General features: G+C 42.3%; 1 protein-coding gene across 7 annotated transcripts; it reads left to right on the top strand.

Annotated features, from left to right (window-relative positions):
* On the top strand, positions 1-27,991 carry PIAS2 (protein inhibitor of activated STAT 2). Of its 7 annotated transcripts, none has more exons than XR_004982027.2 (15): positions 1-90; positions 8,965-9,439; positions 11,685-11,769; positions 12,421-12,471; positions 12,566-12,656; positions 16,044-16,178; positions 18,106-18,211; positions 18,765-18,838; positions 19,654-19,814; positions 20,412-20,545; positions 20,993-21,164; positions 23,391-23,530; positions 24,024-24,082; positions 25,361-25,398; positions 26,057-26,120. XR_004982027.2 is itself a non-coding variant. In XM_036402780.2 (14 exons), the coding sequence occupies exons 1-14, from the start codon at positions 67-69 to the stop codon at positions 26,211-26,213; spliced, it is 1,872 nt and encodes a 623-aa protein (XP_036258673.1). In that variant the 5' UTR covers positions 1-66; the 3' UTR covers positions 26,214-27,991. The 7 variants fall into 7 exon arrangements, 3 of the variants coding, with proteins under 3 accessions (XP_036258673.1, XP_036258674.1, XP_036258675.1); XR_004982026.2 differs by having other exon boundaries at positions 26,031-26,105; XR_004982024.2 differs by lacking the exon at positions 24,024-24,082 and adding an exon at positions 24,868-25,029 and having other exon boundaries at positions 26,031-26,100.

Here is a 27,991-nt window from a genome sequence, read left to right on the forward strand (position 1 = left end):
GTGCCGGGAGCGCGCTCCGGGTGCACGATGATGGTGGCGGCGGCGCCCGGCGGCGGCGGGTAGAAAATGGCGGATTTCGAGGAGCTCCGGGTGAGGAGGAAGGAGGGAAAGAGGTGGCTGCGGGGGCAAGATGTCGGTGCTGAGGGGCCCGCGCCATCCCCGGAGTGAGAGGGAGGGAGGGATGGAAGGAGCGGGCCCGCCCCGACTTCCCGGGGGTCGGCGGGGTCTGCCTGGGGAGACCCTCCCTGTCAGTGCCCGGTTCCCCGTCAGTGCCCGGTTCCCCATCCCCGCCGCGCGGGTTGTGCTGCTGCTGCCGCCGGGGAGGTTCTTCTTGCTCCTCCCGACATTTTAAAAGCCATCTCGGCGCTGCCGAGCCGGCCCCAGGGCTCGAACGGGTCCTGCTGGGCCCCGCGCTCCGTGCGGCTGAAGGGAGGGCGGTGAATAACCACCGGGCTGTTAAAAATGCTGATAGTTGTGGAATCTCTGGAAATCCGTGGACCGCTTTCCATCCGGGAAAGCTCTGCTTGCCCAGCGTGAAACCCAGAGCCGCTTTTCAGACTTGTTTTATCTTCGGTTCATTATCTTTCATATTGTCGTGGTGGAGTCTCTGTAGCAGATTTGTCGGTGTGGGTGTGTGCGTGCGTGTCCTTTCATTCTGTTAAGGTGTGTACACAAAGAGCTGACTGCATAGTTGGTGCTTTTCCTCCTGTTTCCTGAACAATCCGCTGTTATCTTTGTGCGGAAGGAGGAGGTTGTCTTTCAGCGGCGTCCACAACTGCAGAAGTGGAATTCTTGGTGGGAATTCTGCGTGCAGGCCGCTCCCCCCCACCTGGACTTTGTTACAGGAGGGATAAAAGCCATTTAAATAGGAACCCCTGTGAGCTGGGCTTTAGTGGAGAGGAAGAGCTGGTGTTGGTGAGACCAGTGCGAAATGTGCTGCAGCCGCCAGAGAATTTCCCTGCTGAGGCTTCTTCCAGCACTAACACTGGTAGTGCAACTGAGGAGCTCTCTCATGAAAATATAGTGGAAAGAACTGAGTTTCTTTGTCTGAGGACATCAATGCTCTGTCTCAGTTTTAGGTTTAGGAATTGCTGGCTTATTTTTTTGTACGTCAGCCTTGTGGTTTTAGGTTTTTCCCCCCCCCCTTTAAATGTATTTGTGTTTACAGATTTTCTTGCTGGGTGTCCTTACCCATTCTCACCCTCATTCCAAGGTGTCTCAAAGGGTTTGGCTGAAGCCCCAGTGTAAACTTTGCACCAGTAGTGACTCTTCTTTTATCTCTTCCTCTCCAGTCTTGAAGTGGAGTTATGATGTGTCTCTCCCAAAGCACTGGAATCACTTATCTACATAAGTATTGATAGTCTCCCTCAGGGCATTAGGTTCCTGAATACCTTTAAAATTGACAGGAAACTTGAGGTACATAGATAGATGTAATGCAGGAAGTATGGAGGGAAAAGGGAACTGTGTTTCAGACTGACTGCAGGGCTGCCCTTTCATCACTCAAGAGGTGCCACTAGTTTAAAAAAATAAATTCTGAAGACATATCTTTTGATATTCCCATTCATCTTATTTGTAAACTGGAGTGCTTGTGAGATGAATCTGTTAGCCTGGACCTTCTGTAAATGTTCAATATTGGTGTGATAATAATTCATGGCCTGTTGTGGGAAAGCTCTAGGTAATTTTTGGAAGAGAATGTTATTGTCTGCCTCATGTCTGCCAGGCCATGGCGGATTTTTTCCTTTTTTCTTTTTGCATTTGAGGAGACATTTGAATGTGTCTGCTTGAATACTTGGTTTTGAGGCTTAAATTTTTTTTCAGACAACCAAATCTTCCTGCTTTTGACCAAAGATGAGAGAGATTCCCCTACCCCCAGTAGATTTTGTGAATTGACCTCTAAGTGTGATCTGAAATGGCTGCTTTATAGATTAACCTACTGAATGTTTTTATGGCAGTATTGTTTGCTGCTCTCTTGTTGATTGCAGTTTCCTGCAGTATATAATCTCTACCTGCTTTATAAAAGGCCACTTGGGCCATTTTGAGAATGGAATTCATTTTAGTAATTGGTTAAGGACTGTCTAAAGGCAGGAGATCAGAGTTCTCTCTTAAGCCCTGTTTCTTGAGGGAAACAAGCAGGCACAGCTGGGTTGGTGTGGGGTTTTTTGGGGTTTTTTTAGTTTTTTTTCTGGGCAAAGGAGCATTCTAATATTTGTTAGGACTATTCCTGGTATCCTCTGTATCTTCACAGAAAAAGTTCTGTGGAGTTGGGACCCAAGGGTTATAACTGAGAGGCTGTAGTGAAAGAAACCAGACTTCAAGAAACCTGCTTGAAGTTACATTGGGCCTTTTGAAAATCTTTGGTTTTGTTAAAGGATTTGCTACTTTTCAAGATACTGCTGAAAATGTCTGGTCTGAGGCTTACCCTTCCAGACCATATGATTAAGCTTTTATTAGCAAGGAGTGTTTATTGATTTCTGTAGATTACTGGATTCTGGAGTCTTAGGGAGTGGCTGAGAAGATGAGGAGAGCACAACAGTGTCTAGTTGTAGTTAGTTTTGAGATACCATTTCCAGAGCTGCTGTTCACAGATGTGTTTTTAAACCTGGCTCATACCTTTCTCCATAATCCCCTCTCCAGAGCAGCCCAGTAAATGATGAAGGAATTACTCAGGCACAGGCGGATGTGGAACAGAATCATCAGCCTGGTGTGGAGGCCAGAGATCACGAGTAAGACACATTTTTGAATAGAATTGGCCCAGAAGTGGGGAACTACAGCTCCTTCTGAGAGCCATCTGTGAGGCAACAATTCCAGCTCCCAGCAGATTCTGAACTCACCAGGATTTAGCTTGAAGCTTGTTGAATTTCAGCATAATACTGCAGATAAGAGGATCAGTTACATATTATTTAGTATTCTCGGGTCCCCTGTGTTTCTGCTGCCGTCCTGACTCTAAAATTGAAACAAAAAATGTGGAGTGCATGCAGTCTTTGAAACAGATCTCTAGTTTAGGTGGCAGTATCAGTCTCACAGTTTGTGTTTAGTCACGTTTTGAAGTAATTTGTTAGTGTCATCTCTGTGGGACAAAAAAGAAGGCTCTTTATAGGCAAACGGCTCTGCCTGTGCCAAAACTACTCTGTGACACTTGTGATCAGTTTCATAGCCATTGTGGAAAAGAACTCACTTGGTTGAGAAGAGATAGAAGCGTGCTAATATATCCTTTCTGGCAGGAGAGATTGCACAAAATTTACTGGAAAATCATGTTTATAAATGCTGGAAGCAGGTCCCACTTTTGCTTTTTGTACTTGCACACCCAGTACTGAAGACACGCGATGCAAATGGGAGGAGAAATGTTGTTTGGATACCATATTAAAATACAGAAGCTGAAGTCTCATACATTGGATCTCTTGTTCATGCCAGACTTGGTGTCTTTCCACTTCACTTGCTTTATTTTTCCAGTCTGGAAGAACGCTGTAAGTGACCGCCTCACATTTACCAGGTGAAGCAGTTCTTAGTGTTAAATTGCTAACAAGAAAATGCTGAGAGCTGTTTTCATGTGTCCCCCTCAAGGTCACTAACAAACACTTTTATTTTATCTGTGCTAAATATAATTTTATTGTCTATGCCAACCAGTTTATGTTTTTGATGTAGAAATCAAATTCCACATCATGATCTCAGTTAAACTTAAGATGGTGAACAGAATGGATGTGAGAAGTTGCTGTTGGTGCTGTCATGATTCTTAGGCTGCAGTTGAGTGTATTAAATAACATAAATGCTGATAAAATAGTCCTAATAGCCTATGATAATTGGGTCAGAATTTCGTATCTGCACAAAATTCTTGTGTGCTCCATAGATTCACAGTCACTATTCTAGATCATTAAGGTTTGTTGAGACACCCTAAAAGTTTGTTTATGTAAAATCATTAACAATTAACTGATTGTGCTGAGATACAGTGCTGGGGAAAGGAAGGAGATAATGAGTTTTTGGGTACTGTAAAAAAGAAGCTGCAATGAAATGGCCAAGCTTTGTTTTGAATGTCTTAAATATTTGTGTTTGTTTAACTTAGGATTTTTGCTGTTATTAAGTGCATGCAACTTTGGAGCTAATTCCTAATTAAGGAGACAGGCTAGAGTCTGTGCAGAGGAAAATCTCCGTAATATTGTGGATCTGGTGGTTATGATTTGCATTGACTCTGGTTTCCTTTAGAGCTGCTTTTGCTGTCCTGTACTACTGACACAGATTTCAATAATGGCATCTTTGTTTTTTTCCTTCTGACTTGCATTTCTTTAGCTATGGTTATATCAGTTTGGGAAAACATTTCCATTCAGCAAAGAGGTCTTCAGCTGTCCCAGGACACGGGTTGTTTTTCCTCACCATCATTACCCATTTCTAGCCTGCTGTATGTCAGCATGGACGCAAATCTACTGCAAAAGGTGTCACAGATGTATTGCTCTACTGAATGTCCGTGAAAGGGCTTAATGTCAGGAGAGAGGATTTGTGGAACCTGTCCTTGGTGTGTCTGTTCTGTACAGAGCATTCAGACACTTTGGGGATTATCTGGAAGGCAATGGGGCTGAAGCAGAGCTCTTAGGGGCAAGCTGACCAGCACTTCCGAGTAGGATGGATTGCTTCTGGAGTGCAGGTGTCCAGCTGGCAGCTCCAGCAGAACTTGCCTTAAAGCCACAGTTGTTGCTGCTCATTGTAGGGCATGTATCAAGAATTAAACAAATTAAACAGGCATTCTCAGTTACCTTGCACTGATCTCTCTCTCTATACATACATATATATATATATATAAAAAGAGATGTAGAGTGACTGTTAATATTGCAGGGGAGTGTGGAGAATCACACAGGTCTTGTTTGGAGAGATGTTTGATCCCTTACTTAGCTTTGAAACACGCCTGCCCCTTAATTTCAATGGCATGTCAGCATTTCCTGGGCTCCTTAACATCATCCTCCCAGGGAAATTAATGCCATTCCAGATACACCTACGGCTTAATGCTTTAGAACAGTGTTTCTGCTGATGAATCATGGTTGCTAAAGTTTAAATGTAAGAAACAAAAAAAAGCCTATGAAGCTTCTTATAACCTTCAAGTACGAATTTCAGGGAGAAAAATATTTCTGGAATATAAAAGTGCTTGAATTATCCTGTCTGATTTCCTTAGAGTTCTGTCAAACTACTTTGTGTTCATGGAGTAATGTTAAAACTAAAATGGCTTCGGTTTTGTGTTAAAAAAGCTTTTTTTATTGGGCTGTGCAGCTGTAAAGAACTTCTCTTAAGAGAAAATGTCATCTACATGACACAACTTGAATGTCTGATTGTAATTGAGTGATGTGAAAAGCATATTAATAACGAGTCTGCAGTCTTCTGCAATATGCTGGAAAACCAAAAGAAAGTAACTTGATAAGGGTTTGTTGGAAGCATGTCTGCTTGCACCATGATTTTATAAATGTTCTCAGACATACATCCCTATAAAAGTTTGTTGATGATAATGAATGTCCACTCTATATTTGTAAATGGAGTAGGAAGATAAGTACAGAATCATAGGTTTGGGTTGGATGGGACCTTAAAGCTTCACTCCTATGGGCAGGGACACCTTCCACTGTCCCAGGTTGCTCCAAGCCCCATCCAGCCTGGCCTGGGACACTGCCAGGGATCCAGGGGCAGCCACAGCTGCTCTGGGCACCCTGGGCCAGGGCCTGCCCACCCTCCCAGCCAGCAATTCTTAATTGCCAAGAGCCCAAAATCTGTGCCTGCCCTCTGGCAGTGGGAGCCATTGCCTGGGTGCTGTCCCTGCAGGCCTTGTCCCCAGTCCCTGGGCAGCTCTGCTGGAGCCCCTGGCAGGTGTGTTTTCATATACGTGTTTGTTGTTGCCTTAAAGGGAAAGTAGAAACAGGTTTAGAGGGAAAGTGTTGTAAAAGCTATTGCTTAGATACTCCTGTAAACTTCAGTTTTTGCAAGTCTTCTTTCTAAAGCCTGTCTAAGATTTTTACATTGGTGGACAAAGCAGTATATATTTTTCATACTTGAAAGCATTTTTAATGTGGGCGTTAATTTAAAATTTTGATGACTATGGTATTGAAGCCAGGCTATGTCTTCTAGTAAAATGAAATCCATCTTGTAACAAAGTGCTAGTTTGTGAAATTTTTTTTGTATGAAATGTTAGCTGTGTTGAGGCGTGACTGACTGCACATTTCACCTTGATTAACTTGCAGGAATGCACAGAAGGCAGCAGGCAGGGTAGTAGACTGTATTTTGCAATACATAATCTCTGTGTAAAGGATTATTTTACTCATTTGCATTGTGATTATGGAATCCAGCGTCATGCTTACTGCCTGCATCTGAAATAAAGGAGCTGGCGTTGCTATCAAGCTTATGCAGTTATCTACAAAAGCATGCAACATGAAGTTTTCTGTAAATTCATTAATACTAGTATTATCTTTTAACACAGTTTCTCTTTTATGTCATAACTATAAAGCTGTTACAGTATTTCAAACCATTTTTTATGAATGTTGGAACACTTTCTTTTCATCACTCTGACTGAGTGCAAGGAAAAGTAGAACGGGAATGCCGGGTGGAAACTAACATTCTCCATCTTGTATTGTTTTGTTGTTGAGGGAAGTTGCTGGGATGAAATGAGGGTAACATCTGCTGCTGGTCTCTTCAAAAGTTTGGGTGAGCCAAAAAGTGACTCCATGACTTTTTGCTGGGTGCTGTGTCCATGGTGCATTTATAGACGGGGTGTTGGGGGAATACCTGTGTGAAGGCCACTGTGTTATCTCTGCTCAGAACTCAATATCTCTATCAGCTTCTTGATAGAAGAGTCACTGGATCCAAATGGGCTGTCTGGAAATGTTGAAAATCAGGGGCTGAAGTGCAATAACCTTGTCTCATCAATGATGAGGAACAGGTGTGCCAGATGAGCTTTCTGCCATAGTGTTTTAAATGGTCGTTTTGATTTGCATAAATAATGTGGCCCTTGAGAAGGCAGGTCCTGGCTACTTCTCCTGCTGTATTTTAATGGCACAAGAAATAGCCATTGACTTGGACTTGGGACTGCACATGCCCAGACTTGGGTCAGCGTGTGCCCAGGTGGACAGGGTACCCACGGTGTCCCAGCCAGGCTGTGACACAGCCCCAGGGCAGGGCCTGTCCCTGTGCCGGCCCTGCTGAGGCACCTCCAGTGCTGGGGACAGCTCTGGGCCCTCAGGACAAGAGAGACCCTGAGGGGCTGGAGCGTGTCCAGGGCAGGGAACGGAGCTGGGAAGGGGCTGGAGCCCCAGGAGAGGCTGAGGGAGCTGGAGGAAGTTGGGCTCTGCTTCATATACAAGGGATGGGACAAGATGAAAGGGCCTCAAATTATTCTAGGGGAGGTCTAGATTTGATACTGGGAAAAATTTCTTGACCAAGGCTGTTGTCCCGCCCTGCACAAGTTGCCCAGGGCAGTGGAGGAGTCCCCATCTTGGAAAGATTTAAAAGCAATGTGGAAGTGGCATTTAGGGACATGGGTTAGGGGTGGCCCTGGCAGTGCTGGAGCAATGGTTGTTCTTCATTATCTTGGAGGTCTTTTCCAACCTAAATGATTTTCTGATTTTAAGTTCAGTTTTCATCTGACACAATTCACTGGTCTTACTGCCAAAAGAATTTTCACAATATTAAAAAGAGAATAGGGAACAGGCCAGGGACACAGGGAGGATTTTGACTTTATTGGTGGCTGACTCAGTGTTTGGGCAAAAATTGTGTTAAAACTTCAGCTGCGATCAGATCTGTCAGAACATGAGTATTAACTCTGTGTAGTAAGGACTTGGAAGCTAAAGGCAAAACACTGTTTTGAATTGTGTCTCTTTTGAAATCAACGCCCAAAGTTTTAGTAAGAGTCCAGATGCACTTCTGAACTGTTTTTAAAAATACATGTGATCCCAGATGTCTGCTGTTTCCTACCTTCTGTTAGCACCTTCATCTCCAGTGCTTGAGTCTGCAGCACAGATTGGGGGCAGGTGTTCTTTCACCTTTAAAAACTTCATCTCCTTGCTAGGATGAAAGGGTCCCTAAGAAATAGGGAGGAAGTTGTTTAGAAGTGTTCTGGACAACTTTATACCTCTGAAATGGAGGTATAAACTGCTCACAAAAATGAGAGATGATGCATCTGTGCAAAGTTAATTGTTAGTAGCAGTGGAACACAAGATTGTTTCCTTTTGTATAGTGGGCTTTTTTTTTAAATTTCTATTTTCACAAACGGTAGGATTCTGAGGATTGAACTGTGAAGTTAAAAAAATTAGTCTTCCAAAACTAACCCTGGTAACCAAGTAAATAGTATTATTTGTTTTGAAGATACCTTTGTGATGCTTGATGCTAGAATGTGATCTGAAAAGGAGAGGGGGTTCTTAATGACATTTGAAGAATCAATTATGTTGTTTGTGTGTTATACTGTATGCCACAGTATGCAATACATAATGTAGCTTTTAAGAACTGTCCTCCTTGCTGTGCATATCTTTCAGCAATGAAATCTGATATGCCTATCTCTCTTTATGCTTGCTTTAACAGTGTCCAAAATAAAGGGAGTTTCAAAATAAACTGTTCAGAAATTAAGAAATAAAATAATGAAGTGCTTAAAATGTGTTTGAAGACAGGTGATAATACTGATTCACTTGATTTTTTGTTTGGCATTTTGCTCCACAAAGTGAGACAGATTCTTTGTGGTACAGCTTGTGCTGTGAATTTAAGATTTTGTTGTTACTATTGTTTGAGTGTGGAAACAAATCTTTCATGGGCAAACTCAACCTGCATCCTGGACGCTTTGTTTCTTCATTTCAAACTAACTGTACTTTTGTGTTCTGTGAAGGTGTGGGCAGTACCCATAACTAAGTAACAAGTTGTCAGATTAAGTGATGAAAGATGCCGCACCATACTCCTTGAAAAGGCCTCCTTGGGGTGCTGTGGGCTCACCTGTGCTTTTCTCTCTTTCCCTTTTAGAATATGGTATCAAGTTTTCGTGTTTCTGAACTGCAAGTGCTGCTGGGATTTGCTGGACGTAATAAAAGTGGTCGCAAACATGACCTCCTGATGAGGGCACTGCACTTACTGAAGAGCGGCTGCAGCCCAGCAGTTCAGATCAAAATCCGGGAACTCTATAGGCGCCGGTATCCAAGGACGATTGAGGGGCTGTCGGATTTGTCGGCTATAAAACCTGCGGCGTTCAGCTTGGACAGCAGCTCCTCTCCAGTCGAGCCTGACTTGGCTGTCGCAGGCATTCACCCACTCCCTTCCACTTCAGTCACGCCTCAGTCTCCATCTTCGCCTGTCAGTTCCGTGCTCCTCCAAGACACTAAGCCCCACTTTGAGATGCAGCAGCCATCCCCTCCGATTCCACCTGTTCATCCTGATGTTCAGCTGAAAAGCTTGCCTTTCTACGATGTGCTCGACGTGCTCATTAAACCCACGAGTCTAGGTAAGTGTTTAATACCTCTGCGGCTTGCTTAATTCATTAAATAAGCTTTGCTTCTGACAATACTGAGCCCAGATTTCAGTAGGTTTTTGCAGCTGGGACAAATGGAAACTCCTTTCCTTTTATATATTTTACCTTTTCCTTTTCTTTACCATTTTTCCAAAAGTGCAAAACCACACTTCAGAAAATAGTTTTCTGTTATAAAAGTAACATGATTAAAGTCTTCTTTCTTTTGAATATTAAAGAGAAGATGGGGGTTATTCAGTTGGAAGGTACCTACTATGATCATCCAACTGCCTGACCGAAAGTTACAGAATAATAGTTAAGGGTATTGTCTAAATTCCTCTAAAACACTGACAGCTGACAGCATTGACTGCTTTTCCTTGGGCCTTGTTCTGGTGTTTGGCAACCCTCTTGGTAATAAAATGTTTCCTAATACCTAGTCTGAACCCCCACTTTTTGGCTGAAATATTTGGACCTGAAGTTTCTGCTTAGTGCAAATGAGGAACAATTTTGTCAGGAGTAATAGAAAAAGGATTTCAGGGTCAGTAATTTACAAGCTGCAACAGGGTAAAGAGAATGAGTTCATTGGTTTGCTACTTTACCCTTATCTCACAGTAATTCTGCAGGCTCTGAGATCTGGCACTGAAATAGACACTTGGTGCTGCAATGTTCAGTGTTGTGCTCAAAGTAGTAAAGTTTCTCAGCCTGAAAGTAATATGGAGTGGACATTGTCTTCCAAATAACCTGAAATCAGCTTTGTCTTCCCCAGGTGCCTCAGTCTTGAACATTTTGAATTATTTGGAGCTACATCTTCTGTCTTGAAATTCAGTCTGGCTTACTTTACATGTCAAAAAATGTTCCCTAACTATTTAGTAACATGTTTATAAAATAAGTTTGCATCCTCTTAAGCAATTTCATTTTTTAACTGATCACAAAGTCTTTTAGGCTGTGACTTGTAACTCAGTGAGGGATGAACTGATCATCTGCCATCCTGCAGTACCTAAAGCAGAAAACTTTATCAACAAACAGTAATTACAGTGCCTATTGTCACTTCTCTTTGTGCACAGTGACACTAATTTTTCTTGTGCATTTGAGAGTTAAGTATTTAAATAACAGCTAAGTCAGAGAACTAGGAGTAGAGTCCACCTCACTGCTTCATGCTTGAGAAGGGATGAGTGTGGTATTCCTCACTAATATGAGAGCCCAAGTGTAAGTGTGGGGTTTAGTTTTAACCCACACCAAATTAAATTACAAAATACTTCTGCTGTCTTTTTTACATGTGCTCAAATACTATTCTTAAATACCCAATGTGCTCTGTGATGTGTGTGTGCATACATGCACACTGTATCTGTTTGGAATTGCTCAAGGAACTTGGTGTGTGTTTGCTCCACCTGGGTTCCTTTCAATGTTTGCCTTCTTTTTGTGTGGCTTTTTTCTGGGTATAGAAACAATCTCCCCTGAATGTCGAAGTGCACAAGACAGTCCAGCTCTTCCAAATTAGATTGGTTTAGTTGTGCTGTTTTTTCATTTGTCCTCCCTGCTGCTTATTTTAAATTGGACATGCCTAATCTGCCTTTATTTCAGGTCAAAATTTTTAACTTCTCTTCAATTTTAAAGGAAGTAGGAAAGTGACATGTGCCTACTGTGGACTTTAAATATGAAAATACTGCCAATTCCTATCACTGACAGACAAGTTGTATTCATAGATACAATATGAACATCATATTTCTTTATTTTTTGTCAGATGCCACTAAATGGTAACTCCAGACATGAAGTCTAGCTGGCTTCTGTGGCTTGAGGGGTTGTGGTCCCTCCCTTCTTCCCCCAAGACTTTGTTACCTGTAGCTGTTTGTGAATTTTCCAGCTGTCCATTAATAACTTCTGCTGCACATGTTTTTCCTGTGGTTCCTTACAGTAGTTGTTGGCATCTCTATGGTATTCCTTTTGTCAGGTATTCCTTTTGTCAGGTATCCAATGAAATATTTTGTTGTGTATTTGTTTGAACCTTCCTCCTTTGGGAGAAAGGATTGTAACACAGTTTGCCAAGCTGCTTTAGTACTGAAGTGTAATGAGATATTAAACCATCTGAATGTAGTTTAATGAAAGATTTGTTCCATTGCATTTTTTTTAACAGTTACATGCACCACCATTCGGGTGACTTAATGCCTTGTTCCAGATCCTGTTTTAATCAACAACTTTAATCACCATGGTTCAACCTCTTTTGTGTCTTTTTTTCTTCTTCTAGTACAGAGCAGTATTCAGAGGTTCCAGGAGAAGTTTTTTATCTTTGCTTTAACACCACAGCAGGTCAGAGAAATCTGTATTTCCAGGTAAGAAGTAAGAGTGTGGTATAGTGTAGGTAAATCTCTACAAAATTTCAGGACAAAGTGTGAGGTTTTGGTTCACCATATGCATCACTTATTCTGCAGATGCAGAGTGATAATCCTCACTGAAGTTACTCTTGAGTTTATATCTGTTCTGTTTCCTTCAGGAACAACTGTGCACAGAATTTGTGTGCATTTTGTGAAAATTGTACCCTGTTAAAGAATTAACAATTACTTAGTTCCGAGTAATTGTCACTGTTGAGAGAGGTGGGAAGCTTCCCTACATTTCTCGTGGCTGTAGGAATGGAAGCCTGCTTTTCTGGTTTTTTCCCAGGGTTGATGTTGTAAACTATGAAAATTCACGGGTGCTTTTTCATCCCTGGCAGCATCCTACTTGATTGTTGCTATGAACTTTTGATGGAGGATGCTGATCCTGAAGTTCTGTGTAAATTGGGAGTAGTTAAACAGAAATATCAGTTGTAAGGTGCTCATAGCTCAATAAAACAGAAACAAGAACAAAGTTTAATGATGCTGGGGCAGTTGTGTCAGTTGTTTCTCTGTATGGCTGCAATATGAGTGGGTACTAAGTGGGTACAATATGTGCAATATGAGTGGGTACTAAGTGGGTACTTCTCTTTTTCTTTCTCTTTGTCACAGGGACTTTCTGCCTGGAGGCAGGAGAGATTATACAGTCCAAGTTCAGCTAAGGTACGTTTTGTGCTGTGTTCTCTGAAAACCTAATTGGCTGATGGATATTTGTGGGGACACTTGAAAATAATGCTTTCTCTTTCTATGGATACAGGCTATGCCTAGCAGAGACAAGCTGCCCTCAAGAGGATAATTATCCTAATAGTTTGTGCATTAAAGTAAATGGGAAGCTGTTCCCATTGCCAGTAAGTATGTATGTATGTATTTGTGGCTTCTTGGTAACTTGTGGAGTGTGTATGTGTTTTTCTGAAGTGTTAGCTTGCCAAAACAGTCAAGCTATTTGTTATCACTCAGATTTCTCTAATGTTAGGAATGGAGTTTGTACATTTGCTGTGTCTGATGGCCATTACTGCTGTTAATCATATTACAGCTGCTGCACGGACTATATGTGGCTAAGCGCCCTACAGCAAACCTCGTCTTTTGCTGTTAATGTAACTAAATAATTCAAAAACAATCTGGTGTCTGCATGGAGAATCCTTCTCACAGGTGCTTATACTCAGTTTATTTGAGGGTGGTAGCCCTTGCTGTGTGGGCTGCCTGTATTTGTGAGAGGCTTGAGTTCCTTCTTGTTCTGAGGTAATGGCATCAGCCTCTTGTGTGCCACTTGTGCACTGCTCTGCGTCTGTCTGCTTAGAGCACAGTTTATTATGGCGACGAAGAAGAGACACGTTTTAGGGTTCCTAGTACATTGCTGATACTGTATCAGAGCACAGTTGGCAGTCACACTTCAGGAGTGTCTGATGTTGCAGAAATTAGTACATAGTCACCATAGGGTCATCTGGAGCCTTGGGTATGGACAGAAAGGGAAAAGCTCTCTCATTCTCAAAACATTTCTGGAATGGGTTTCTCTCTTTCTTCTTTCAATAGAACAGAGAGAAACTCTTGCACAACCCATTCAGAAATACTTCTTGAGGCTATAAAGTGTGGTAAAAGTCATGGAACAGAGGGTTTTTTCAATAGGTTTGGAAAGTGGTTTTTTTCAGTGGATTTGGAAAAATACCATGTGGAGAGAGAAGGTGTGAAACCTCTTTTTCAGATTGTTTTTAACCACCTTGGTGTGTTAGATGTATTGTCCTGTACCCTCCCTCCTCCCATTTGCAACTGTGTCTGCTTTTTTTAAATTTTGCCTCTACTCAGCTTAAATGAGACTCCTTAGATTCTCTTCCTCTTTTTCAGTCTTCAGGTTATAAAAGGTTTCTTTCTCATGTGTTCTGGTCAGTGTTTTTTGCAAATGCTGGTTACGTTCTGTGTCATAACTTCGAGGGTTACAACAAAAAAGAATTCAGTCTGATGTTATCTTTTGGGCATCAGTGTCAGCTGATTCTCTGTCTTGTTAATATAGGTTACACCCTGCTGTGCTCTCCATTTTGTGTTTAAGGTGTCACAGTTGTAGCAGAAACTACTACTAATCTTGGATTATTACTTAGCTTGAGACTTAAATCCTCTAGGTTCTTCCTGCACATAAGATGATTTTTTAATCTGTTCAGCTGAACCTTAGCTGGGAAAATGAATAAATCACTATTGCCTTGGCAACTTCTCCTCCTCATTCACTATGAGCTGAATGACAAATAGAGTCTCAGTCTGAGTGCTTCTGCAGACTTTTTTTTTGCTGATTTGGTCTCTCTCTGCATCACTGGGCACTTCCTTTCTGTTGCAGGAAGTGTAAGGTAACTTCTTTGCCTCAAAGACCACTGTTTTCCATGGCAGTAGTGTTAGTTAACCTCTGATGCCAGCTCTTTTTGCCCACCTGCACAGTGCATAAGTGAACTTCTCTCTTTGCCTGGTAGGGCAGTTCACACCTCTGCAGAAAAAAAAAACCTATTCTTTAAATTATTCTTAGTCTGTAAATTATTATTGGTCATCTCTTAGTCTGTAAATTATCCTTGCTTGCAATCCTTACCAGCAGCTTCACAGCAGTGCTGCCTGTGTGCCAGTACTGCATGGGATTGTGTTTATATGAACATCATGTTTCCTTGTATCCTGCATCTGTGTCACTGGGAAAAGCCAGATAAATGAGCAGTTATGCTTTCTCCTGATTAATTTCCTTGCTGTAGCAGATGATACCTGCCTTGAGTAATGTGGTTCTTTGAAGAACCATGGAAGACTTCAAGACCCCAATAATATTGCCACTAGAGTGGGCAGCCTGCCTAAACAGTGCCAGGCAATGCTGGTTAGGAGGCAAGCAGAAAGCTCCCAAAAGGACAGGAGGAGAAGGTTCCAAATTGTTGTAGGAGTATGAGAGTGAATCTGTTCTCAAGAATAAGCTCTGTGGAAGAAAACACTAAAAGCTTTGCTGAAACAAATCATGTGCACTGCAGAGTCTGTCTCTGGAAAAAAAAAAAAAGGGAAATGTAAGAGAACTTGCATTCACTCTCTTCTGAAGTAATTCTGTGTTTTAAATGTGAAATTGTCATCAGTTCCCATATGTCTGTTGCCTCTGTGTTCTGGAATAAAGCCCTTGTGGCATACTGGGCTAGTGAGTAGAAGAGACTGTTTATATATATATGTATGTATTATGTACATATAAATAGATATAAAAATATTTTTTATTATTATTATTGTCTTTATTTCCAGACTTAGCATCTTTCAAAGTAACTCCTTCACCAAGCACTAGGTTGTGAATGTGTGTGTATTTCTCTGGTTAAAGAAATACTTATTTTTTTTCTCAGCATATCCTTTCTGGGTGAGTTTTTTGTTTAGAACAGCACTGTCTGGAAATGCATCAGTACTGCCTGTGCAAGAGGCCGAGCTGCACTTGCAGGCATCCTTCATGTGCAGGATGAGTTTGAGATGAGAGGCTGCAGGCTGGCTGTGAGCTCAGAGCAGGGGTTCTCAGGGTGGCTCTGTCAGACTGGCTTGTTGTCACCGTGACAGATGCAGGGTGAGAGGAATAAGCTGCAGGCTTATTGTGTGACGAGGGCGTTGGAACTGGATGATCTTTAAGGTCGCTTCCACCCCAAACCTCTCTGATTCCATGATCTCTTAAATACAGCTGGTACTCCATGTGCAGCCCTTCCTCAGGGACCTTGGCAGAGGACAGGTGACACCTGTTGCTAATGGGGCCAGTAGCTAATGAGGCAAAGTAGTCACTGAGGTGATGTGGAGCTCTTGGAACAAGATGTAATTGTTTCTTAACCAGTGAAGTGTTTTCAGTGTGTGAAACACTTGAGTTTAGTCTTCATTACTTGCTCCGTTTTCACTAAGGCTGTGTCCTTGTGATGTTTCACTCTTTTCCAGTAGAGCATGGGGAGAAAGAGGACAGAACATCCACATGACCTTTTACTCTTCCAGTGAACTTACCTGGACCCAAACTGTGTTCTCTTTCACTTTTCCAGTGCTTCTGTAAAACCCTTTTAAAACAAGAAATGCCTTACAACTGTCTTTGTCTCTGGTGATCTACTGTGAAAGTCTGATATTTCTCAGAATAAATGCTGGCTTTGCTCTCCAGCCTAGACAGCCTCTAAGCTTGCCTGCTTCTCATAGGTCTGTTTAAAGCTAACAAGTATGTGTCAGCAGTTTCAGAGTACACTGGGGAGACTGGGTAACACATCCATTGTCCTTTTTTTCCACAGGGATATGCTCCACCACCAAAAAATGGAATTGAGCAGAAGCGACCTGGGCGTCCCTTGAATATCACTTCTCTAGTTAGGCTGTCATCAGCAGTGCCAAACCAGATTTCCATCTCTTGGGCTTCTGAAATTGGAAAGGTAACTTGTATGTTCTGTAGGATGTGGGAAGTCATCTAAATAGCCTGTTTGAGCATTCCTGCTCCCCTGCTGCCTGATGTGGCTGGAAAGTGTTTTTTGTTAGCTTATTATCAGTGCCAGGAAACAAAGTTTGCTCTAGAACTGTAGTAGTTTTCAGTAACACATGTGGGATTTACATACAGATGGAAAGTTATTCTTACAGGCTTCACATTCAAAAGTCTGCTTTTAGAGTTTGCCTGAAATGCATGTCAAAAATGACAAACTCTTTTGTGGTGTGAATAGTAAATACCCCTGTTGATTTATTAAGGAAAGAGAAGGAGAGTGCAAGGACTTTTTGACTCCATCCTAGGTTTAAATAACTGTTGCAGCACCCTTTCAGCTGTTGTGAAGTCAAGAACTATTTATTCCTTATCTGTGACTGTTTGTGTTAATTCTGGTTGCAGTTATCAAAGTAGTTTTCTCTACGAGGTTTTATTCAAAATCAGATTCTCTGGACTAAAAATACCACATATTTCAAAGAGACTCCAGCATAAGCTTTTATATTAAAATTTTAAAAAGAAATAGGATTGAAAGGTAACGTTCGAAAAATAAACGAAGGGCAGTGCTGACATCAAAGGATGATTTTCTAGAACAGGGATGGAGACAAAGATCTGAGGCATTGCTTCCCAGTCAAAGCACAGAATCTTAAAATGGTTCCAGTCCTCTGTGTGGTCTTGGCCTCTCATGCTGGGGCCTGCTAGCTTTACTCCCTGTATTGCCAAAATATACTCTGATGGAAGCAGATGACTCGGAATGCTTGGACATCCTCCCCTTGGCCTGAGAGGTGAAGTGAGCTCTATGGTTTAGTGCTGATGCCAGAATTTGCTGCTTTTCATCCTCAAAGTGAGACCCTGGGGAACAGCATGGGGTGTCACAAAAGGGCTTGTTGGCATGGACTGGGCTGATACTGGAGGGCTGCTGAGCTAAGGGGGCATAAACCCCTCAGTGCTGGGCAGACTTGAGCCTGTAGAATCCTCTCTGTAAGGCAACAGTTGGTCATTCTTTAAGGAAAAAACCAAAATTCTAGGTTTCTTAGTGGTTTCATGTGCAATTAGAATGCTTTATCTGCTGCTCTAGGTAAGAGCTGGTTTTCCTATAGGTGGTAAAGGAGGAGCAGGGCTGTAGGAGTTGTTTGAAGTTCCTGTGTAGTACCCAGGCAGTGCAGGAGCCATAGGAAGATGGCTGACAGGCAGTGGAAATACGAGGTCACGGATGAAACCATTATTATCCTGCAGCACTGGGGCTTGCAGACTTTTCATTAGTGACCTAGAAGTGGGAGCGAACAGTGAACAAAAGAAGCTGACAAGTGGTGTGAGTTAGGGAGGAGTAGAAAATGCTAGGGAACGGGGCCAGGCTCAGTGGAACAGACATGGTGTAACAAGGCTGGGCTTAGGAGTACAGAACAAGCTAAAGAAAAGGTACAAAGAAACTGGGGCAGCTCTGTGCCATTTGAAGCTGTTGTTTATACCATAAAGACCATTTATCTTTTGTCACATAATTCTTTTAGCTCCCCACTGACACTGGAAAAAAAGGGGAAGATAAAGGAGACAAAATGTGAGAAATTCTTAAAAGATTACATGTATGAAATGTGTCACATAGGATCTTTCCAGGAGGAGAACTCAGATTGTCTCTTGGTTGTGAAATTACCTTTTAGTTCAGTCATAATTGGAGTAGGATAATTAGACCTGACTGGCCAGAGAATTTTGGCAGAATGTTGGACCTCCACAGAATTGAAGTTGTCTGTCAATGCTCTTAATAATTACTGATTAAACAAAAAGTCACATTTTTGTTTTACTATATGCTACAACTAGTGTAAATAGTCATCTGTTGTCATAGTGGGAGTATTATATGAAATCAACATTTAATCTTTAATCCTTCTTTTTTGTAGAATTACTCCATGTCTGTGTATCTGGTTCGCCAGCTCACCTCAGCTATGCTTTTGCAGAGGTTAAAAATGAAAGGTATCAGAAATCCTGATCATTCCAGAGCACTAAGTAAGTAATCAGCTTGCCTGTCTGTACTTTTGGAGGGTGGTTACTGGCTCTTTAAAACTAGAATTGGTAATACAGAATAGATTTGCTGTATTTTGAGAATAAAGCCATGCCCAGGGTTTGACAACTTGGCTGTTGGTGAGGCATCACACTCTTTTTCAGTGGGGGTTTTTAGGGAGCATACCAAGAGATCCCATCTGAAATGTGGTTATGGGAATGCCACAAGCACTCCTTACTGTGCTGGGCTATGAGGTGCAGCTAGATGTCCTGAGTTCTCTTCACCTGTACCTCACTCACTCATAATGGTTTATTTATCTCTTGACATGTTGGGTTGAGTTTGCTCTGTGTGGTTTTACTGCATTTGCAGTCAAACATCAACATCAGATGTTCAGACATTTGCTACTTGCTTATAAGTAGTGAAACTGTTGTTGTTTATGAACTAGTTTCCTAGATTAATATTTTTAGATAGCTGAAAAAAAAGTGCACGTACTGCTGAATCAAGGTTAGCATTTGATATAATGACCTCTATGTATAACTTCTGTATTTATTTTAATAGTTAAAGAAAAACTAACTGCAGATCCTGATAGTGAGATTGCCACAACCAGTCTGCGGGTCTCTCTGATGTGTCCTGTAAGTATGGCTGGAAATTTCCAGATAACATTCATATTTTCATCTGTAGTGCAGAATTGGGCTGCTTTTCAAAGGCCTTGCTTTAGAAACCTCACTTGTTTTATATTTTATTAGCAAGCTAAGATAAAATAGTGGGGAGAAGCAGCAGTAACCCAGCTGTGGTTTAGGACTGGATGCCTCAGCTGTGACGCACTGAGTCAAGCTGCTGCTTGTGTACAGTGAGGCCAGTAGAGGGATTAATCTCCTATATTGACATGCTGAGCCTAATCAGGCAGGCTGACAGAATAATTAAAGGATGGAATGATAATTAAAACCTCTTATCTCCTCATCTTGGTGGCTTTGCCTATACTGCAGATACAGAAGCAAGCAAAAAAACAGGCGATCACCTTATAACAAGGTAATGCTGCCTTGGAGGCTCTCTTCCCAGGAAGAAATTGGTTATTCTGAGCGTAACAAGTCCTGGAGCTCAGGAAAACACCTGAAATACTGGGTTAAAAGAAAATTATAGAAGAATCAACTTCAGTTGATTGTTTAATTAAAATTAAGTCTTCCAAATAATGTTGTTTCAGGTCCATTAGAAGTGTTTCTGACTGTTCTCAGTGTGTTGAGGCTTTGGAGCAGGGCTTAATTTTTCCTTTAGGAGCTCTGTGTGGGTGCTGTGATGGGGCGGATTTACTTACAGCACCCTTAGCCCCAGGCACTTCGATAGCGAGCAGCAAGAGTTGTTTCACCAAGTGCCTCTGCATTCATTGTTAACCATTCAGGCCTGTTTCTCTGTCTTCTGTTCTGACACCCTTTAAATGCATCTCCTGCAGCTGGGAAAAATGAGACTGACAATCCCGTGCCGGGCTGTGACCTGCACACACCTGCAATGTTTCGATGCTGCTCTTTATCTTCAAATGAATGAGAAGAAGCCTACCTGGATCTGCCCTGTCTGTGACAAAAAGGCAGCTTACGAGAGCCTAATACTAGATGGGTAAGAGACTGGCTTTGCAGATTACACAATTACTTAAAATCTTTCATTATGTACTCAGTAGCTACTTTTGTGACTTGAAGTTAGCCATTTAATACTATTTTTGGTCAAAATACTTCAGGCTGGAGGAACCATTAGATTCCATTAGTTTCTCTTCCCATAATGACCTATGTAAGTTTATGTCCTAAGTGCACTATCAAACTCCTGAGTATCAGTGTATTTCTTCTGGATAAATATAAATGCAACATAAAAGGACAGGTCTTCCTTTTAGACGAATCTATCCCTGAAAGGTGTTAACTTCAAAATGTAACTTGTAACTCATAACAATTGCCTAACTTGGTTCAAGAGGTGATGTATTCTGCTTCAGAATGGAAATCTGTGCATTGCAGTAGTGTTGGAGTGAATTATGAATGGGTTGGGATAATCTTACTTTCTGATATCTGCAAAGGCTGTAATTACAGCCTTTCAGATAAAGAGGAACTAGGGGGAAAGGAGACACAGTGGGTAGAAGGTGATCATAATTATCTTTTTATCTGTGTCTCCTTTTCACTTAGAATAAAAATGTCACTTAGAATCAAAATTGAAACTTTATTTTTTCAGCCTCTTTATGGAAATCCTTAACGAATGTTCTGATGTGGATGAGATCAAATTCCAGGAAGATGGCTCCTGGTGCCCCATGAGGCCAAAGAAGGAAGCTGTGAAAGTGTCAAGTCCACAGTGCACCAAAATAGAAAGTATGTACATCTGGGTACTGGTTACAAACCAGCACAAAATCTTGGAGACTTAGTTGTAGCTTGGATAATGCGTGTGGATGTTGGTGTTTGTTTTGTGGAGGGCTTACTACTACTAATCTTCCTGTAATTTAAGCTAGAAAAGAAAGAGTTGTATCTCTAAGAGTGCATTTTTGGTCTTTGTCTTTGCTCTTTATAATAGCAGTTAAGAAAATGAAAAGTTGCTTTTGTTTTACATCCTTCAAATGATAAGTGAAAAAAAAATTTTGTTCTTTAATAGTCCCAATGTGACACAGAAGAGTCATAAAGCAGGTACTGGAGCAAATATTAATTGTAATGGCCAGGAAGGTGATCTAGTATACAGGATCTGGGTTCCTGGTTCTCTTGCAAATAGAAACTGCTGACATCACCATCTTTTGGAGAACAATGGTGTTTTATTTTCTTCTTCAGGTTCCAGTGTTGTTAGCAAACCATGTTCCGTGACAGTGGCCAGTGAGGTAAACAAGAAGAAGGTTGATGTTATCGACTTGACAGTGGAAAGCTCTTCTGATGAAGAAGAAGATCCTCCAGCCAAAAGGAAGTGCATATTTATGTCTGAAATACACGGGAGCCCAACTAAAGGGTTTGTCAATTTTAAAGTTAGTTGTTACTCTGTAATGTCTCAGCTAAACTGATCTGTAGAGAAATGTACTTGGAATCCAGCTCTGTGCTTTTAGAGGAGAATGTCTAGGACTCTCCTGTAGAAGGTTGTATTGATGCAGTAACTTTGTACAGGCAAAACACTATTAAATAGATTTTCACTTCACAAAAGAACTTTTTTTTTGCGCTGACTGTTGCTGTGTTTGCAGGGACATTTCTCCATAGAAAAGGGATCTGACTAAGCTAGTGGGCAGTGTTCTCCTGAGAAAGTAGATTATGCCAAGTGGAGGAACTTCATGCATTCTTGCTGCGTTAGTGTCATCTTAAAGGCTTTTCTCTTGCTGTCTGCTGTATCCTCTATCTAATCTGCTCTGGTGCCCAGGGAACGAGACTGTGTTGTGTGTTTCATCCATCCTGTCAGTCTTGGAAGGGAGCCACTTTGCTGTTTTGAATCAAGATGAGCTTTTCCTCCATCTCTCTGTTAAATTCTGGAATGTCTTGGATGCTGTTGTTGGCTGTGGTCATCAGTCAGTCCTGCACTTTGATTAGCACAACCAGTGACTTCCCAAGTCCTCTGGCAACTCCTCCATCTTTGTAGTCAGGCCTGACTTTGGCACCAGGCTTGACCAGCTTCTCTGCTGCTGTGCCCTTCTGTCTGTCCAGCCTTTCTGTCTGTCCTGGTTTGTGCACCTCAGCTCGGGTGCTGCTTGTGCCTCCCATGTTTCTGCTCTTGGCCCATGGGGCACCCCAGACCTGCAGGGAGTGAGGGCCACTGGTCAGGCTCACCAGCACTCACTGCTCCAAGCTCAGCTTTCAGTACTGGCTCATCAGTTAGTGCTGCTGCCTGCATGAGGTGTGTGTCTCTGTCTCTCTGTGTAGTGGCTTATGACCTGTACTAAAATAATAATAAACCAAATCCCCTTCTGTTTTGAAGGTTCCCCTTCTGTTTCAGAAGTAATGAGCAGGTGTGGTGAGTCTCTAGTCCACAGGAATGTCTGTGTGGTCCTTGGTGAGCAAGTAGTTGGTCATCTTCAACCACTTTCAGCAGTGATGCTGCAATGCTGTTGCTTTTTTGTGAGGATTGTGGAGGAGTCCTTCTGCAAGAGACTCTTCCTCACTTTTACAAGAAAGTGTAGCTACAAATACATCTCTTAATGAAGTTTCAGAAGGCACCAAGACTTCCTTCCGTGCTCCTATGTTTGAGATGGCTACCTGCAACTGTAATTGTAGGAGGACTGACTTCTTTTCTCTCTATTACCCATGTATTTTCCTTGTTTTTTGGGTATGGATATGGCATATTTTTATTCTTCAAATCCAGATTAAAGTGAGGCTCTTGGGATATAGCTTATCTCCTTTAAACAGTGTTGTCTGAATGCTAGTTTTGGGAAAACTGGGGTGTCTTCTTAAAGGAAGCAACAATACAGGCTGAAGTGTGAGAGGTGCCTGAGAAGGGAGGGTCTGAAATCCAAGGTTCTGACATCAGAAGTAGGTTAACAGGTAGGAGAGTGTGGGAAGGAAGATGAGTGAGTAACACTAAAGGCTGGAGGGAGTGATGCAGAGCATCTGGGAGCAGAATTCTGTGTGTTTCCACCTGACTTGGTTCATGAACTGTTCTGTGCACGTGGTTGGTGCCTGGGCACCTGTGGCAGTGTTTGTAACGATGCTGCCAAGAGATCAGGCAGCATGAGGGGAAGCAGAAGGGTTGTAGCATGCTCCTTGAGGGCTGAACTGGAGGCTGTGAGTAAATACAGATGTATATTTAACTCCTACCTGTGCAATCTGTGTCATCCTGTGGGGCAGGATAATGGTCAGTTGTGCCCTTGGTGTAACAGGTGGGCACTGAGCAGCAGTTCTGTGGAGAAATCAAATGGAACACTCTCCTCCTGGCTCTGGTCACCTTTACATCCCTCTGTGGGTGCTCACAGACACCCCTTTGTCTTTGATGTTGCCATTGACTCCAGCACTGTACTTTGTTTTAATGCCAACTTGCTCTTATGTCACAGCTGCTGTTGAGAGCCGAGATACGGTCATGTTATTATGAAGACTGTTATGAAAAAGGAAATTAGAGTGGAGTACTGTGTAGTGAGTAGCCACACTGTAGTTGTGTTGTCGCACGGTGACTTGTGAATGAGAGTGCACAGCACTGCCTGGTTTCCCTTGTGCAACTAACAGCCAGGTTGTTTGTAATTTCCCATGCTGTTTGAAACAGGGTTCTCATGTATCAGCCATCTACTGCCAGAGTGCCCAGCGTGACGACGGTCGATGCTGCTGCTATTCCTCCTTCATTAACAGACTACCCAGTACCATTCCATCACCCACCAATATCCAGTATTTCATCAGACTTGCCAGGTAGGTGCTGAGTGTTTTTCATGTATGTTCTGACAACAGTATTAATTTATGGGGTGGGTAGAAATTGGAAGAATTTATTAACTCTTTGATTTTGTTTTTAATGGAACAAGTCTATATGCAGTATGGCACTGATGGGATGTCTGGACAAGCCTAGTACAGGCTGTCTGCCCATTTTCAGATTGCATTTTGCAGCAGTGATGTGACAAGCACTGCTTTTGGGGTACAAACTGGCACTTGAGCACGGCAGCCAGAAACTGCTCTTGCTGTGCTCAGCCAGACTTTGTGTAAACATCTGGTAGTTAACGTGTTTGTAGATGCGAGGGAGAGTAGTTGCTTGTTTTAGTTACTAGAGGTGTGAGGGTGCTAACTCATCCCAGCCCTCAGTGTAGTTACTCTGCTAGCTGATTGTAGTGGTGCTCTGTCTAGACTGTATGAAAAAGGTTAAGGTGAGCTACAATCTGTGAGCTGACCTCTATTGACTTTCTTTACCTAGACATACCCTAAATGCCTATGATGTATTCTTCAACACTGCTGCTAAATATCAGACAAAAGGTGGGGATACTGATTGTTTTCTATCCTGGCTCCTTGAAAAGAACAATGTGTAAAGGGACTCTGGGGGTTCTCTTGGCTGGCTGTAACAAACCCAGAGCCCAGGAAGTGGTGACTTGTGGTGACAGGTGTCACTTTGGCCTCCTGTACTTCCCTTTCCCTGCTCCATTGCCTGTCTCCATTCCTCCCCTGCAACATCTCTGGGTTTTTTCCTCTTCTTTCAGCACCAGTTTGGCAATGAGATGGATATCATTCCCCTTGTTTCTCTGTCCATTTTGGCTCCCTTACTGCTCCCTCCCTCCACTTCTCCCTTGTTAAGAAAATCAGTTGTCTTCCCAAATTGGATAGGAGAATAAGCTGAGAGAACAGAAGTCTAGAACTGTTGTTCAGCTCTTACCAACTGAAGTTCTAGAACTTGCACAGACAAAAGAAGCTGTCAGTTCTGTAAATGCAGCTGACTTTTTAAATCTCCTTCAAAATTTTTCTCTAATGGAGAAGAGGAGGAGAGATGTCACAGACCAGAAGAGATTTGGAGGTGATGGGAGAGGGAGGGAGTATATCATTTCTTTCTGTTGACATAGCAAACACAAGGCCAATATTTAGAAAAAAAAAAAAAAAAACAACCAAAAAATTTGGTAATTTCTTATTGGTTTTATAATTCTAAACATCTTGCCCTAAATGCTTACACGCAAATGGTGTTTAAGATGGACACTAATTGTCACTGGTCTTGGAGGATATACATTGAACTACTTGTAGTTTCCTCTTCTTCATTCCTTTTATTTGTCTAGACACAAAACGGGGATGATATTAGAAATGTTTCCTTATTGGCTGCCCGTGGGTGGAGGAAGAGACCTGCTGCTTGTTTTTGGACTTGTGCATGTTGTGACTTTACTTCATTCCAGCATCTTTAATGTGATGACACTCTTCATGTCCCAGTTTGGCCAAGTCAGGTACAATATGCAGTGAAACTTGCATTAATGAACCAACAGCTCCAAATGGCAACCTCCATCTAAGCAACCACATTGAACCACCCTGCAGTATTCAGTGAATAATACATCATTATGTCATCCTCATTATTAAAAAGAGCCACCTGTACTAGATAATTCGTTTTGCTGCTGCCTGAAGTAGTCGTTGAGAGTGGTGTCACAGTGGTATATTCCATTTAGAAAGTCTGTATGAATTCCAAAATCTGTTCTACAACCACCAAAAAAAAATCTTTAAATTTGTTGTGTGTGAATAAAGGAGAGACTTGTCTACTTATCATCCTTCTCTTCTTCCTAGGTCTGGATTTTCTTTCGCTAATCCCAGTTGATTCACAGGTATGTTTCTGATCTCTTGTGGGGCTAATTTCCAAGCCTGATTTTTGTGATGTTGTGCTCCAATAATTGTCAGGGTGCCATCATCCAAACTGTGTTTGTGGTTCACTTGCTTAGACCTAACCAAAGTCTAGGAAAACCTAGCAAGAACTAGTAATAAATATGCACTAAACAAGATTGAGTTTAGCCTTTCCATGATGAATCCAGGCCTGGAAACTCATTCTTTACTGATAGTTTCCTTTTTAAAATAAGTATGTGCTCAGCACTCACTTGAATGTACCCAGAGTGTATTTGAGGCCCTGGCATAGGCTGCACAGAGCAGCTGTGGCTGCCCCATCCCTGGAATTGTCCAGGCTGGGCAGAGCTTGGAGCAACCTGGGCTAGTGGAAGGTGTCCCTTCCCATGGCAGGGGATGGGATGAGATGAGTTTTGGGGTTCTTCCAGCCCAAACCATTCTGGAGAACAAAAAGGGGGAGGTGAGGGAGGGGGCTGGTGGCTGCCATCCCCGCTTGGTCCCTGCTCTGCAGAACTCCGGTTCTCGCTGTGGTCCCGTCGCGTGGGGAAGATGTATCTTCAGAGCGTACATTTCCCTCGCGCAGTTAGTCTCTTCACTCTTCATTGTTTGTTTCAAGCAGTACTGTCCTCCTATGTTTTTGGATAGTCTCACCTCAACCTTAACAAGCAGCACGCCTGGCAGCATCATCACCTCCACCAGCCACCACGAGAGCAGCACGCACGTTAGCTCCTCGGGCCGGGCCGAGGCCGGCGTCATCACCAGCAGCGGCGGCAGCGCGCCCGACATCATCTCCCTGGACTGACCCTCGGGGCAGCACGGACCCCGCAGGCATTGCACACAGCTGCTGCTGCTCCTCTCTCCCCACCCCCCCACCCGGAATTCCAGCACCTCGGAGCTCACGCTGATATTTATTGTGAAAGGATTTCCCTCCTGGGAGAGTGGGGTGAATTTCGCTGATGCTCAGAAGATAGGATGGTTTTTGGTCGGGCTTTTTGTTTTTCTTTCTCCTGCTTGTTGAATAGATGGTATAGAAAAGGCCCTTTTGAGAATACATGTTCAAGCTCTTAGTTTGTTCTGGGGATACTGACTTTCTCTTGTGTGGATTCCATAAGTGCTTTTTAATTTTGTTGTAAAATACAGCAATAATGTAAAAACAAATGATGTTTTTTTTAATAAAGAAAAGCACTTACTTGCTCTAGAACAGTAGTTAGGAAAAAGGTGCAGAAGTGTAGGAATTAGTGAATTTGTAATATTTTCACTGGGGCCTGTAATAAACTTCATTAAGAGAATGAAGCTTTGAATAGCCATGACATGTGTTTTATGTCTTGTTCCCCACCTCCCCCTTACCTGAGGACATACAGGAAGCCTCTATAAATGGAGTTGTTGGGGTTTTTTTTCCTAGTTTCATGTTCCAAATGCAACAAGAGCCTAAGCTGTGACCTCTTCCTCTTTATGTTCTTTCAGCTAGGAAGGGGACAGACTATCTATGCAAACCCTGCATCACACAGTCTCTGTGCTGCCATGTTATAATTGGGACACCTTGCCACCACCAAAAACTCCTGGTGGAATGTACATCTGCTTTCTGTGGCAGCTGTAAGCAGATGAAATAGGAAAGACTTCCTTCAGTGCAGGAGTGTTTTCTAGGATTTCCTAATTATGGTTTCTGTCTCCTCAGCAGCTGCTGTATTCCATGTGGACTGTAAGGGAGGCTTGGCTTTTTAGGAAATAGAAGCCATAGCTGCACAGTGTCCCCACCTAATTTTGAATTGTGTGTTTAGGGCTTAATGATGCTTTGCCCCACATTTCCTTGCCTCCTGATTGTTGCTTTTCTACTTCAAAGGGAACAATTTCCCCGTTTTACTCCTCTGATGACCGTGCTGCTTTGTTAGTGTGTACGCGGTGTCTGCCCACACACACCTGGGGATAACCTCAGCAGTACTGTATGTGGAAGAGGTTACAGACTAGGAAAACCAAGTCATTTCCATGGAGCTGGAATAATGATATTGTCTATGTATGCTGAAATAACAGCTTTCTCAAGTGCTGCGTTTCTGTTCGGTAACTGTATTTGAGATCATTCCTTCCCTAATGACCAGATCTTACTTTTTTGCTAAGTTTTTGTTCCTTTTTTCTTACCTCCTTAGTTGGATGTCTGGTGCTTTTTGCCTTCCAGTACTGTTACAGTATTTGAACCAAGTACATGGATGAGGTATATTGAAACAGGATGTTTTGTAATTTTTGTCTGCCCTGTACCCCTACCTTTAATGCTGCATTACTGTTCCTTATTGCCTTTTTTGTATGATTTTTCACGCAGTCTTGAGTTCACATGTTGGTCTTAATAGTGCCCCAATCTTTCTTTTCTTTTTTCTTATCAGTTTAATATTTTGTACCTGTTAAAGATCAGTTTTAGCATGATTTATTTCCAATAAAACCATGCTTGTTACAAAATTTTTCTTGATGGCCTGCAGCAGATCAGTGCTTTCTGCATCACCATTGCACGTTGACTTGACCTGTAACTAGAGTGTAGAAAGAGGTTCCAAGAGTAATTCTGAATAAAAGTTTGAAACTGGTCTCTGCTGAAAA

The sequence above is a fragment of the Molothrus ater genome, chromosome Z, assembly GCF_012460135.2.
Source record: "Molothrus ater isolate BHLD 08-10-18 breed brown headed cowbird chromosome Z, BPBGC_Mater_1.1, whole genome shotgun sequence".
NCBI classification, from domain to species: Eukaryota; Metazoa; Chordata; class Aves; order Passeriformes; family Icteridae; genus Molothrus; species Molothrus ater.